General features: G+C 52.8%; 1 protein-coding gene across 5 annotated transcripts in view; it reads left to right on the forward strand.

Moving 5' to 3' along the window:
* The window catches only part of LOC122373051 (neuroglian-like), a 66,595-nt gene that overhangs the window by 52,690 nt on the left and 1,524 nt on the right, over nt 1-12,381 (forward strand). For 3 of the 5 annotated variants that reach the window (XM_043350789.1, XM_043350791.1, XM_043350790.1), the window contains exons 5-20: nt 1,818-2,011; nt 2,404-2,543; nt 3,052-3,213; nt 3,482-4,138; nt 4,620-4,711; nt 5,124-5,277; nt 5,709-5,876; nt 6,316-6,640; nt 7,042-7,276; nt 7,833-7,951; nt 8,260-8,446; nt 9,215-9,485; nt 9,852-10,170; nt 10,401-10,616; nt 10,915-11,038; nt 11,834-11,980. In XM_043350789.1, the coding sequence (XP_043206724.1) occupies nt 1,818-2,011; nt 2,404-2,543; nt 3,052-3,213; nt 3,482-4,138; nt 4,620-4,711; nt 5,124-5,277; nt 5,709-5,876; nt 6,316-6,640; nt 7,042-7,276; nt 7,833-7,951; nt 8,260-8,446; nt 9,215-9,485; nt 9,852-10,170; nt 10,401-10,616; nt 10,915-11,038; nt 11,834-11,943 (3,473 nt within the window). In that variant the 3' untranslated portion in view covers nt 11,944-11,980. Of the gene's footprint in view, nt 1-1,817; nt 2,012-2,403; nt 2,544-3,051; nt 3,214-3,481; nt 4,139-4,619; nt 4,712-5,123; nt 5,278-5,708; nt 5,877-6,315; nt 6,641-7,041; nt 7,277-7,832; nt 7,952-8,259; nt 8,447-9,214; nt 9,486-9,851; nt 10,171-10,400; nt 10,617-10,914; nt 11,981-12,381 lie in introns of all 5 variants that reach the window. The other 2 variants (XR_006254966.1, XM_043350792.1) reach the window with 2 other exon arrangements.

The raw sequence follows: 12,381 nt of genomic DNA on the forward strand, positions 1-12,381 counted from the left end.
GGGAGCGCGTGGCGCGTGCTCAAAAAGTGCAAATTCGCGTCATAGACTTTACATGTATAAATCGGCGTGCGAAATCGGGCGAAAACGGCTAATTTTGGCCGACACGGGTCCAGTTCCCGTGCAATATCTTGGTGACCAGGGGTCCGACCGGCACGGGGAAAACAGCATCGTGTACAGAATTGAACGGGCTATTGAATGGTGTGCAATGCAGAGGATAGCACGCGCCACGTGCACCGGAGAGGGCACTTTTATTTGAAAAATTGCGGTTTTTGAGGGATTTTGGAATTGATTTTATTTTTAGGTGACCGTTAAATGGAGCGAGTTAAATCAACGCCTATTTGCAAGAGAAAGGTACCGCCTCTCATATAAAAATTGTGAAAAGCTGATTGATCCAAATCAAGGTGGTGCAAATCACAGGAGAAAATGGTGTTTGTCAATTTTGTGCCACTTTATTAATCACACGGGGTTTGCTGCATAACCTGATACCTTTGGCAATTGAATATGGTATCATTGGATAGAGCATTCAATTCTGTCCAATATTCACTCTTCATTTTTGCATGATTAGCAACAGTATCCTTAAAAATGTAAATGTTCCAAACCATTACATTGTCATTTTTAGCGAAATTCATCGATGGCCCTCAAAAGACTTCACGCCAGTTTTCGAATCATTCTAAAGTAGAACGCATGATAATACGACACGGGCACCTCGATGCGATGTATCTTTTTGTTTTCTTACAAAATGCTTGGCCGTCAAAAAGCAATCGAACGAAATGGATATCTACCAACCAAATCGACACAGACCAACCCAATACCCACGGGTCAAAAAATCCCCCTTCGCGTTGCGGAGCACGCGGGTAACCCTAGTAGAGACTATAATAAAACATGACGCATATGCTGAACTTGCAGACACGTCACGCCACTATGCCTGGTTACATACAATTCTCTGTGTATCACTGCAACGCCAACAGTATTAACAAACAGCTAGCGCATCTGCGGTCCCTCGCTCCACGGTACGAGAAATATCATGTCTTTGGATTATCGGAGACTTGGCTCACCGACAAAGTGGCGGACTCGGAGCTACAGGCAGCGTTCCCCGACCATACGTGGTTCCGCCGCGACCGTGGAAGCCGCGGCGGCGGCGTGGCGTGTGCCGTGCGCAACTCACTGGTACCCATCCGGCTGAGGGATCCGGCTGGTGTCGAGGTATTACTGATTCACCTCGATAAGTTATCGGTAACCGTAGCGATATGCTATCGGCCTCCGAAAAATAACGACGCCTTGGCCAAAATAATGGAAGCGTTGAGTACTGTGAACGGCCCTCTGGTAATAGTGGGGGACTTCAACATACCAGAAATAGATTGGAAGAAGACAGGTTACGCTACATCACCGACTTTGCGTAGACGGACAGGAAGAGCGAAGGGCTTCCTAAAGAACTTTAACGGAATGCATTTAAAGCAATGGGTCGACAAGCCAACTAGGCGTGGAAATACATTAGACCTTGTGTTGACAAGATCTCTTCATTGTAGCAGAGTAGAAGTTAAGGAAAGTCTGTTGAAAACGGATCATAAAGAGACCATAGCTTGGTTCAATATAAAGAACAGGAATGGCACAGACAAATGCCAACAGTATTAAGTGTTTCTTGAATGATGTGTGCTGTGTCTAATGTCTATACTGAAATAAGCTACCCATAATTTACGTTAGAAAGTGGGCGTTTTTTTTTTTTTTGCCAGGGTGGTGGTGTGAGTGATTGTTGTGAATGATATCTTCACGATCAAGACCAACGAGCATGGCTAACTGACCCCCCCCCCTCCCGCCAGGAGCGTACCAGTGCAAAGCGACCAACGAGCACGGCACGGCTACGTCCAACTCCGTGCACGTCCGGAAGTCGGACCTGAACTCGTTCAAGGTGGCGCCACCGGTCACCATGTCAGCTAACGAGGGAGAGCCGATAGTGCTCAACTGCGAGCCGCCGGAGGGCTACCCGGCGCCCCTGGTGCACTGGATGTACCAGGTGAGGGCAGAGAGAGTCCCGGAGAACGGCGGAGGCCTGTCGGAGGGCATGAGGGACGTTTGAGTGAGATTTGGGATGACTGCGCTCGAACTGTTGTTTACTGGCTTTGATCCACCGCTATCTCACTTACCCGACTTTGACACGGACCTCGCCCGCCTCTCTCTCTCTCTCTCTCTCTCTCTCTCTCTCTCTCTCTCTCTCTCTCTCTCTCTCTCTCTCTCTCTCTCTCTCTCTCTCTCTCTCTCTCTCTCTCTCTCTCTCTCTCTCTCTCTCTCTCTCTCTCTCCCTCCCTCTCTTCTCTCTGCCACTGGTCTGACTCTGACCTGATGTTGCTGTACCTACCTGATCTTGGTGCGCCCCGACCTCACTAACCGGACCGTGATCCGCCACAGGGTGACGGCGGCTCTCTGTCGAGCATCAACTCCTCTCGGAAGACGGTGGACCCTTTCGGAAACCTGTGGTTCAGCAACGTGACCCTGAAGGACGCCAGCGAGGGCTTCGTCTACGCCTGCTCGGCCACGTCACCCTTCCGGTGAGCCATTCCGCCCCGCCGGTCAGCGCCCTAGCGACATCAGCACTCCCTGTCGGCGACATCAGCACTCCTGTCGGCGACATCAGGCCCTGTCAGCGGCAATACTGTTGGTGACATCAGCAGCCCCTGTTGGCGACATCAGCAGCCCCTGTCAGCGAAATCAGCACCCCTTTTGGAGACAGTCCCTCCCTTGCACTCTTAACTGCACATGTTAGCGTCCGCAACCGGGACTTTGCCATTATTCAGTATCAAGCTATTATCAAGCTACATCAAGCAAGCTAAGCTATCAAGCTATCATATGCGATTAAAATTGCGTGTTTTACATGTTTGATGCTATTTTCTATAACCCTAAAATGAATTGTGACTGTGTTCATGCTTTCCTCGCGACTGCAGATTTCATCAGCAGTGTCTCTCTGCCCCTAGTTGTTATATAACCTCCCGCTGGTCCCCGTTCAGACGCTGTCCTTGCGCGGAGCGCTGACCCTCCCTGGACGCCTGTGTTCACCAGGAGCGAGTACAAAGTCGGTAACCGCGTGAGTCTGAACGTGCTGCGCACGGGCAGCGTCAGCTCCAAGAACAAGCGGCAGCCGACGGAGCAGTACGTATCGCCCAAGAACATCGCAGCCATCAAGGGCAGCACAGTCGAGATCTGGTGTATCTACGGCGGAACGTGAGTAGGAGAGCGTGGGGCGGTGCTGGGTTCTGAGGCGGGAGGGAGTAGCCAATGTCAGGGTGGTGTTTAAATAGTAAGATGCAGCGAGAATGAATGAGTAGACACAGGCCGCGTAGAGTTAAGGGAAATACCGGTTTCATCCAGCCCAGAGTTAACTTTTTGATCATGCTTAGCTCGTCTTGGTCAAGTCACTCAGGCACATCTTGTGCTGTTTTCCCGAGGCGCTAGATCGTTCGATCTCACACTGATCCAACCTTCTCGGCAGGCCGCTGCCACGCACCCAGTGGCAAAAATCCAACGGGCCGCTAGACCTTAGCGACGGACGCATCAAGATGAACAACTTCGGAAAGTCGCTGGTGATCCGGAATGTGGACTTTAGTGACGAGGGCGAGTACGTGTGCACGTCCAGTAACGGCGTGGGCACGGCGCAGACACGCTCCTTCAAACTGCGCCTCGAGTCCGTGCCCGAGTTCACCAAAGAGCCCGAGGTGAAGAACGCTGCCGAGGGCGAGACGGTGGTGTTCGAGTGTGACGCCGTCGCCGTGCCCAAACCGGACATCAAGTGGACGCACAACGGCCTGCCGCTGAGCGAGGCCGAGCCCAACCCGCGCCGCATCGCCACCCCCAACAAGATCACCATCCGCGACCTGCGCAAGTCGGACACGGGCAACTACGGCTGCAACGCCACCAACAACAACGGCTATGTCTACAAGGACGTGTACGTGAACGTGTTGGAGCTGCCGCCGGAGATCGTGAAGCGGCCGCAGGACGTGGCCACGGTGCAGGGCACGGACGTGGAGATGGTGTGTGAGGTGTTCGGCGCGCCTCTCCCGGAGGTGAAGTGGCTCTACGGAGGGGAGGACGGTGACGAGAGGACAGGGGGACGGTTCCAGACCGCTCCAGACGGCACGCTCACCATCAAGTGAGTATGGGCGGGGTGGAGACAGTGGACGGGCGGGAATGGTGAGGAGGCAGGTAGATTGGGCGGGTCGTGTCAAGTGATACGCGTTTACTTTTTTTAGAACAGTTAGTTCTTTTAAAGTTACACGCTGCGGCTTGGTCATTGCGAGGATTCATTTCTTAGTTGGATTTAGTGTACGGTAGTTTTTATCTCTTTTTTGTGTGTGCCAATAACTGCTCCTTTTCATCATGCTGGGAATACGCAGGCCTTTCCTACTTGCAGCAGTTTCAGAACGCTCACATTAATGTGATATCCATTTCATGCGCCAAGTGAAATAGAAGCTAAGGCTCCTCCCGAGTGAATCCGTTTCGACTGCCTTGACATTTTCCATGTCTTGTCTGTCCCGATTTCATTATATGCTGCTGCCGTTATTCTCTCCTCCCTCGACTCCGACGTCCTGACTTCCTGGATAGCCCGGTGCTCACGCTGCCCCCGTCCACAGGCGCGTCTCCTCGTCGGACGCCGGTACCTACATGTGTCTGGCCACCAGCCGACTGGGCAGCGACCAGGCAGAGGGAACGCTCGTCGTGAAAGGTGCGTCAGGCCCAAACAGACTGTCCCGGCTTAGCACGGTCAGACCCAAGCCTAGGCGGGCTTGTGATGTGCAGAGGGGTGGGGTTAAACGGGGCTGGTTACCGCGGCTGCCGCCTGCCCGTCTGTTTGGGTCTGTGATTAGGTTTCCGACTCTCAGTTTGGATGTGATATAGTGCCCCAAAGGTTTTTTTTTTGTAAACAAAAGTTCGGTGTTTCCAGATTTTGTAGCTGAAATGAATCTCCTCATACGGGTTGATTTGAAAACTAAAATTTTTCTTCAAAACACATCGAGTAAGCTGTATTACACCGCTTGTTATCTGTCCCGATTTCATCTTCGTCTCACTGGTCCCATCAAACCACTGACACCCCCCCCCCCCCTCTTTGTGCGTCTGGGTCTCTTTCTACCGCGCAGAGCCGACCAAGATCACACAGGGCCCGGAGGACTACCAGGTGGTGGCTGGCAACTCCGCCACGTTCCGGTGCACTGCCACTGTCGACCCGACCCTGGAGCTGAGCATTGACTGGCTGGCCGACGGCGTACCCATCAACTTTGAGACTGAGCCGAGGTGAGACCGAGAGCGGGGCTAGACCAGGGACAGAAGGGCGAACGGTGGCATGGAAGGCTGGGAAGGCTTGGACAGGGTGTAACGAGCTTTATGGCGTTTTTATAGCACTATGGTATGTTGTCAGTGGGTAAAGTGGTGTCTAATAATGAATGGGCAGAGCGGGTAAACAGAGCATGAAATTTGATATGGACTTTTGTAGTTGCCTCATTTCTTAGATGTGAAACATATTTTTTCGATTTCTTCTCGAGAAATACCTCTCGTTACTTGGTTTAGACATAAGCTGATCAATCAATTGTGCATTATTTATGTTACTGCTCTTTATTGACGTCATGCTTCATTATTGGTCCTGAACTGGTCATGCGCGGTGACAGTGCTTGATGCCCGTCTCCCTGTCCTGACACTGACTGCGCCTGTTTTTTGGCGTGCGGCAGGTTCATCCAGACCTCGGACAACTCGCTGACCATTACCAAGACGACCGAGCTCGACTCGAAGCGCTACACATGTGTGGCCTCGACGGAGCTGGACAGTGCAGAGTCCAACGCTACGCTCAAGGTCGAGGACGTACCCAACGCGCCCGTCTTCAAACACGCCACCTGCAGGTGCGCAGTGACGGCCGGGCTGTGGCGGGGGAGGGGATGTGGGGTAAACTGGAGGAACTATTTGGTGGCGTGAGAGTTTCGTTTGTTTGTTTGTTTGTTTGTTTGTTTGTTTGTTTGTTTGTTTGTTTGTCATTTGTCAGAGTTTGTGTGTGCATGCGTTTTTTTCCAAAAGTTAGAACAAATGCCAGTCAGATTGCATGAATGAAAACGTCTACGTCTTGTTGGGTTCGGGAAGCAGCTGGACTGGGATTGATGAATATTGTGGTTTAATGTACCGATAGCTTAAATAATTGATGTTACTAGGCCCTGTGAGTCAGTTTGGGGGTGACTGACTGCATCACTTTCTCTACTTCTCTGTGATATATCCACGTGACCGCCCAAGCCCTCATTCTGCATTCCCCAACTTTACCCACGTGTGTCCACCCCACTCGCCCAACAGGGAGCGTAGCGCCGACGTCGAGTGGGCCCCGAACGGCGACAACCGGGCGCCGATCCTGCGCTACATAATCCAGTACAACACCAGCTTTACCCCCGACACCTGGGTGGAGGCGGCCGAGACCAAGAGCTCCGACAACAGCTACGTGGTGTCGCTGAGTCCGTGGTCCAACTACACCTTCCGAGTGATTGCCGTCAACCGCGTGGGACCGTCCCTGCCGTCCGGCCACTCGGAGGTGTGCACGACGCCGAAAAATCTGCCCGAGAAGAACCCGGAGAATGTGGAGGGTCGCGGCACGGAGCCCGACAACCTGGTTATCCGCTGGACGGTGAGTGAGAAAAGAGGGAGACTGACTGTCTTCAATGACGTTTGGGAGAGAATGTGGGGGGATGAGAGGGTGTACTCATGGATACTGGCAAAATTCAGATATCGATCGATAGAACTTTATGTAATAGGGCTAAGCAACATTTCGATACACTGATGACATTGATAATACGAAAATCACTTATGTTTTGCATTTTTTTCTTCTTCCTGGCTGCTGCCTGGCCCTCGCTGCAACGGAGTATAAGATAAGCTGATGCGCAATACCCTATATTACCATCTTTGCCAATTATACACCCCAATACCAAAGTGTCATTTCTCAGAACACTAACGCTAGGGATCCCGCTTACATTCACTTCTTGTGACTGACTAACTGACTGAAACCCTGCGCTTCCCGTCCCAACACAGCCGATGTCTGAGATCGACCACAACGCGCGCAAGTTCCGCTACCGCGTCTACTGGAAGCGTAACGACACGGATGACGAGTGGAACCAGGAGGTGGTGACCGACTGGCGCCGCAGCCACCTGCTGATCCCCAACCAACCCACCTACGTGCCGTATCGGATACGGGTGGAGGCACAGAACGAGCTGGGCGAGAGCAAGGTCTCGCCCGTGGAGGTGATCGGATACTCCGGAGAGGACGGTCAGTTGGAGGGGAAGGGGGGGTGGTGCGAGGGTCGGTCGGAGCGCTATGTAGAGGGGAGGGGAGGGTCCTAAGGGTCAGTGGGAGCGGGGGGGGGGGTGGTTGAGTCATAAGGAGCGGCTGCGGAAAATTGGGAGAGCGATGGTGATGAAATGTAGTGATCTTGGTTTGGGTGTGTCATTTGTTGGGTGCTTTGGACCGATGTCGTGATCTATGGGATGGTAGAGGTGTTGATAAAGTTTTGATTACCGAACTAGGGGCTAATTGTGAGCTCAGTGAGCCAGCCGCTCTTGTGACCTTTTGATAGAGTAAGCCTGTCTTCTGGCATATTTACTGAAACCGTTTTTTTTTTTTTGTTAGGAACAACGGCTCTGGAGCATCTGTGGAATGCCCCGATTATTCAATGTTCGTCAAATATGTCAGCTTTTGTCAGTTTATCACTCTCAACTTACTAGTTGACCGAATACGCCAAGAACACATTACTTTCGTACTATTTCGATACCGGTGTTAGGCGTCACCCCCGAACCCGCCTCACCGCCGCCGCTTCTACCCACAGTACCGACGGCGGCGCCAACTAATTTCCGTCTGGTGCAGATCCACGACGGCAAGCGAGCCACCTTCTCCTGGGACCCGGTGGACAACAGCACCCTGCGCGGAGAGTTCCTCGGTTACCGGGTCAGTGGGAGCGGGTGGCTAATGGCTACAACGGGTACAGGAAATAAACCTGTTCGATATCGAGTGACAGGGAATTGGGGTGCATGAATGGTATAACTAGAGAAGGGTGAATGAGAGGCCCCTTGCGGGTGTAACATCCCGTGTAGCGCATTTGCTGCGTTATAGTTGGCGATGTTTTCAAAACTTTTTCAAACATGACACTCGACCAATGCCGTAGAGTAGCTCAACACTGCTTATCATCGTTTATCCTCCACTAGTCTCGTTCTGTTCACGTTTCGTCCTGTTCACTCTGTTGCTTCTCCACTCAGATTCAAACATGGACGGAGAGTGAAGGACGCGAAAAGATGCGCAAAATGTCCTTCGAGTCGACGGCCACCAAGGGCCTGGTGGACAAGTTCAAGCCTCACGCGCGCAACAAGGTGCAGATTCTGGCGTTCAACCGGGCCTACGAGGGTCCGCCCAGCGAGGTGATCACCTTCAACACGCCAGAAGGACGTGAGTATGGGAAAAGGGGTGACCGTGGGACTGGTATTTGGAGCGGAAGGGGTTCTGTGCAGACATGGCACGGTAGTCATGGTGAGTGGGCTGCATCTACTGGCTTAGTGTCCTTGTGGTTTCTGATTTTCAAAAACATCCTGTTATGTAGGCCGTTTTCTCCCGATATTTTGTCCTTGATCACCGAGAAGTTCTACTTTGCCGATACTCTTATGTTATGAAATGCAGGCGCTGACCCCGCCCTGTGGGCTGTGGTGGCTAGTCCCGGTAGTTTTCGCGTCAGTGGTCCGCCCTAGATTGTATCACCAGACGGACCTGCCGCAAGTACACCAGTCCATAATGCCTCCCATGTTGACAGGGATCTTGATTATTTTCCAACCAATGTGTGTTTTACGATAGTCGTTTTACTTCTGCCCTATCATTCTTCCCTCGTTCCGTATTTTAGACCGGAAAGACCTTCATTTCTCGTACCGCTCACCACACCAAATTAGCATAATCGCCAGGATTTAGAGCGAAAACATAACGTTTGACCCTACTTGACGACCTACTTGATACCATTAGTTTCCTTATCTGCTCTGGTGTCGATTTACAGATCGAGTGAATATGTTGGTCAGTACGGATGGTTTGAAACGACGCGCGTCAATGGCGCATCCAATGTAATACCAAACTGTTTTTTTATGAAACGCGTGAACTTTTGGCACAAGAGAGCTGCCTCTGGCTGTGTCTGGCCCGGGAATAGCCTCTCACTCCTTCCCGCTCGTGCCGCAGGACCCAGCGCCGTGGACTCTCTGGAGGCCATCCCGATGGGCTCATCTGCCTTCTTCCTCATCTGGAAGAAGCCTCTCGAGCCGAACGGCATCCTGACCGGCTACAAGATCCAGTACCAGACGGTGCAGAACCTGACCATGGGCCCCCTGCTGGACCGCACGCCGCATATCGACGATCCGCGCGTCACGCGGGCCAAGCTGGCTACTCTGAAGCCGTCGACCAAGTATCGGATCCACGTGCGCGCGCTGACGGCCGCCGGAGAGGGAGAGGCGTAAGTGGATCGGGATGGGAGAGAGTTGGGCAGAGGAGGGGTTAGAGAAAGGAGATGGGCTGGGGTGTAGTGGGTAGCTGAGAAAAACGTTAAGTAGATATAAGCTGCTCACTGACGAGCTGAGGTCGGGTGAGTCAATTGTCAATTTATGGCGTACACTATAGCCCTGTCGTCCATGATTTGGATTTCCCTTATTTTACCAGCTTGCACCTTCTTCGACTACTTCATTCAGCAACACCAGCCGCGTAAGAGTCGTCAGCCCTCCACCCATTATGATACCCCCTAGAGCACCTGAGACCCTGAACCGAGGCCCTAAAACATGACCCTGCACCAACTCACCCGTCTTTATTCTGCCCATGCCTCCAGGTACTTCATTGAGCGCACCACGCGCGACCCGATGCCCCGCCCGCCGGACCGTCCCAGTCTGGTCTGGTCACACGTGCCCAATGACGACGGCACCGAGGGGAACAACCTGAAGATCACCTGGCTGCCCAACACGCAGGGCCGGCCGGGCTCGCACTTTTTCGTCCAGTACCGCCGACACGGAGAGAGCGACTTCCAGAAGACCCCGCCCGAGTACTACAACGATAGTATCGTGCTGCGGGACCTGGAGCCCGGAATGGTGTACGAGATCAGGACTGTGTCCGTGGACGGCGTCTACTACCAGGCCTCGGATATTGAGGAGGTGGGTGAACGGGGGACGGGAGGGAACGCTCCGTACGGTGACAAGAGATTCATCCGATTGATGGTGGTTAATTTGGTGTATGCGCATTTGTGTGTGTATTCATTTTTACCTTTGAATATTACGTCAATATTATTTGGTCAAATGATTTAAGTGTTATCAGTATCACGTCAATCTTGTACTCCTATCTTGTACTCCATTCTATTAACACCGCTCATCCCCGCGTCTCTCAGGTGGAGACCTACTCTCCGAACGCTCCGTACGCTCGTCCCGTCGAGTCCGTCCACACCTCGGGCTGGTTCATCGCCATGATGCTGGCCGTGGCACTGCTGCTTCTGATCCTGGTCCTGGTCTGCATCGTGCGCCGCAACCGCGGAGGAAAATACGACGTTCAGGACCGCGAGATCGCGCACGGGAGAGGAGACCTCTACCCGGAGGATGGCTTCCAGGTGAGAGCGGAGAGAGGGAGGGAGGCAGACGGACTCTTGTTTTGATTCAGGTGTCTGAGCGTTATCCTGTTTCGTTTATTTTATTTTATTTTATTTTATTTTATTTTATTTTATTTTATTTTATTTATTTTATTTCATTTTATTTTATATTATTTTATTTTATTTGTTGGGAGAGGGCCACCAATTATTTTTCCCTTCTTCAGAGGATGGAGTACAACTGACCACATTTGAATCGTCAGTTGATGTTCGGTTGTGTTTCTCTGAGCACCATTCCCTCCGTTCTGTCTCGTGTGTGCAGGAGTACCAGCAGCCGCTGGAGGCGAAGATGCCTCCGGGCGGTCGCGGCAGCGTCAGCTCGGACGTCAAACACCCGCACGAGAGTGACACGGACTCCATGGCAGAGTACGGCGACGACCCGGCAGGTCAGTACGGTGACGACCCGGCAGGTCAGTACGGTGACGACCCGGCAGGTCAGTTCGGCGACGACCCGGCAGGTCAGTACGGTGACGACCCGGCAGGTCAGTACGGTGACGACCCGGCAGGTCAGTACGGCGACGACCCGGCAGGTCAGTTCGGCGGGCGCCGAGAGTCGCCGGTGGTCACCAATCACTGCTGCCGGTCACTCTTAGAATACAGCCAGTCACCGCTTGGAGTGTGATTGTTCATTTTTACCGCCTGCGCTTATAATTGGATTTAGTTTTATACATGTTATTGATAAATAGCTTGTTTTTAACCCGTAGAATGATATTTTCTATGTGTGTATTATTAGATCAGTCAACTTACCACCATATTACGTTGCAGTTTTAATGCCTTATATAAAGTTGGTTTCATAAATTAAGCAACAGTATAAATCTTTTTATTATGCTTGTGTCCACTTTTCAGTATATTTGTGCACGAGCTCGCTTTTTATCACTAGATGTGCCTTTCCGTTGTTGGTGGATGACACGTCACCCCACGCCCGTTCGTGTTTACGTGACCCAATACATATGACCTAGTCTGCCCCGCCCCTCCCCACGTGCACCCCTCCACTGCATGGTGCGAACTGTTCCACCGGGTCGCTCCCCGCGCGACCCTGTCGGAGCCCCCGGTCGCCTGGTTCGGTTGTCCCGCCGCCGCCCGGTTCCGTTGTCTGTCTGTGTGCCCGCCGGCCGTCCGGCTCCGCCCCTCACGGCTCAGCTGTGTCCCACTGACGGTCCGGCCCCGCCGCGCCGTCGCAGAGGGTATGAACGAGGACGGCTCGTTTATCGGCCAGTACGGCCGCGGTCGGAGGCAGCACGGTGCTCCGATGCCGCCGCCGGCCGTCGACAAAGTCGGTACCTTCGTCTAGCCGCCCGCCGCCGCCGCCGCCACCGCCGCCACGCACGGTCTGTAGCTGCCGACTGCACGTCCCCGAGCTGTACCCACGTCCTGAGCTGCTTTATGTGTCCCGTCCCAGATTGTTCCGCCTCGTCCCTCGCACGGTCCGTCACCGGGAACTGGTCTCCTCAGCAGCTTTGTTCTGTGCAGAGTCACTCCTACTCCTGTACCGTACTCACTCCACGGCTGCGTCACCTCCTCATATCACCTCACGCCACCCGCCTCTCGCCCGGCTCCTGTCTCTTCACCCGCGCCCCTGACCTCCCTTGATTAAAGTATGTACTTTTTTGTCTAAATAGGCAATTGTAGATATGTGTTCATTTGCCTAATATTTTGATTAATTAGTTTTCTATAGCCGTTAACTTATGTTTGTCTTGTTGAGTTTCGTGGACGATTACCACAATCCTAT

The sequence above is a fragment of the Amphibalanus amphitrite genome, unplaced genomic scaffold (genome assembly GCF_019059575.1).
Source record: "Amphibalanus amphitrite isolate SeventyFive unplaced genomic scaffold, NRLGWU_Aamphi_draft 001437F_arrow, whole genome shotgun sequence".
Classification (NCBI taxonomy): Eukaryota; Metazoa; Arthropoda; class Thecostraca; order Balanomorpha; family Balanidae; genus Amphibalanus; species Amphibalanus amphitrite.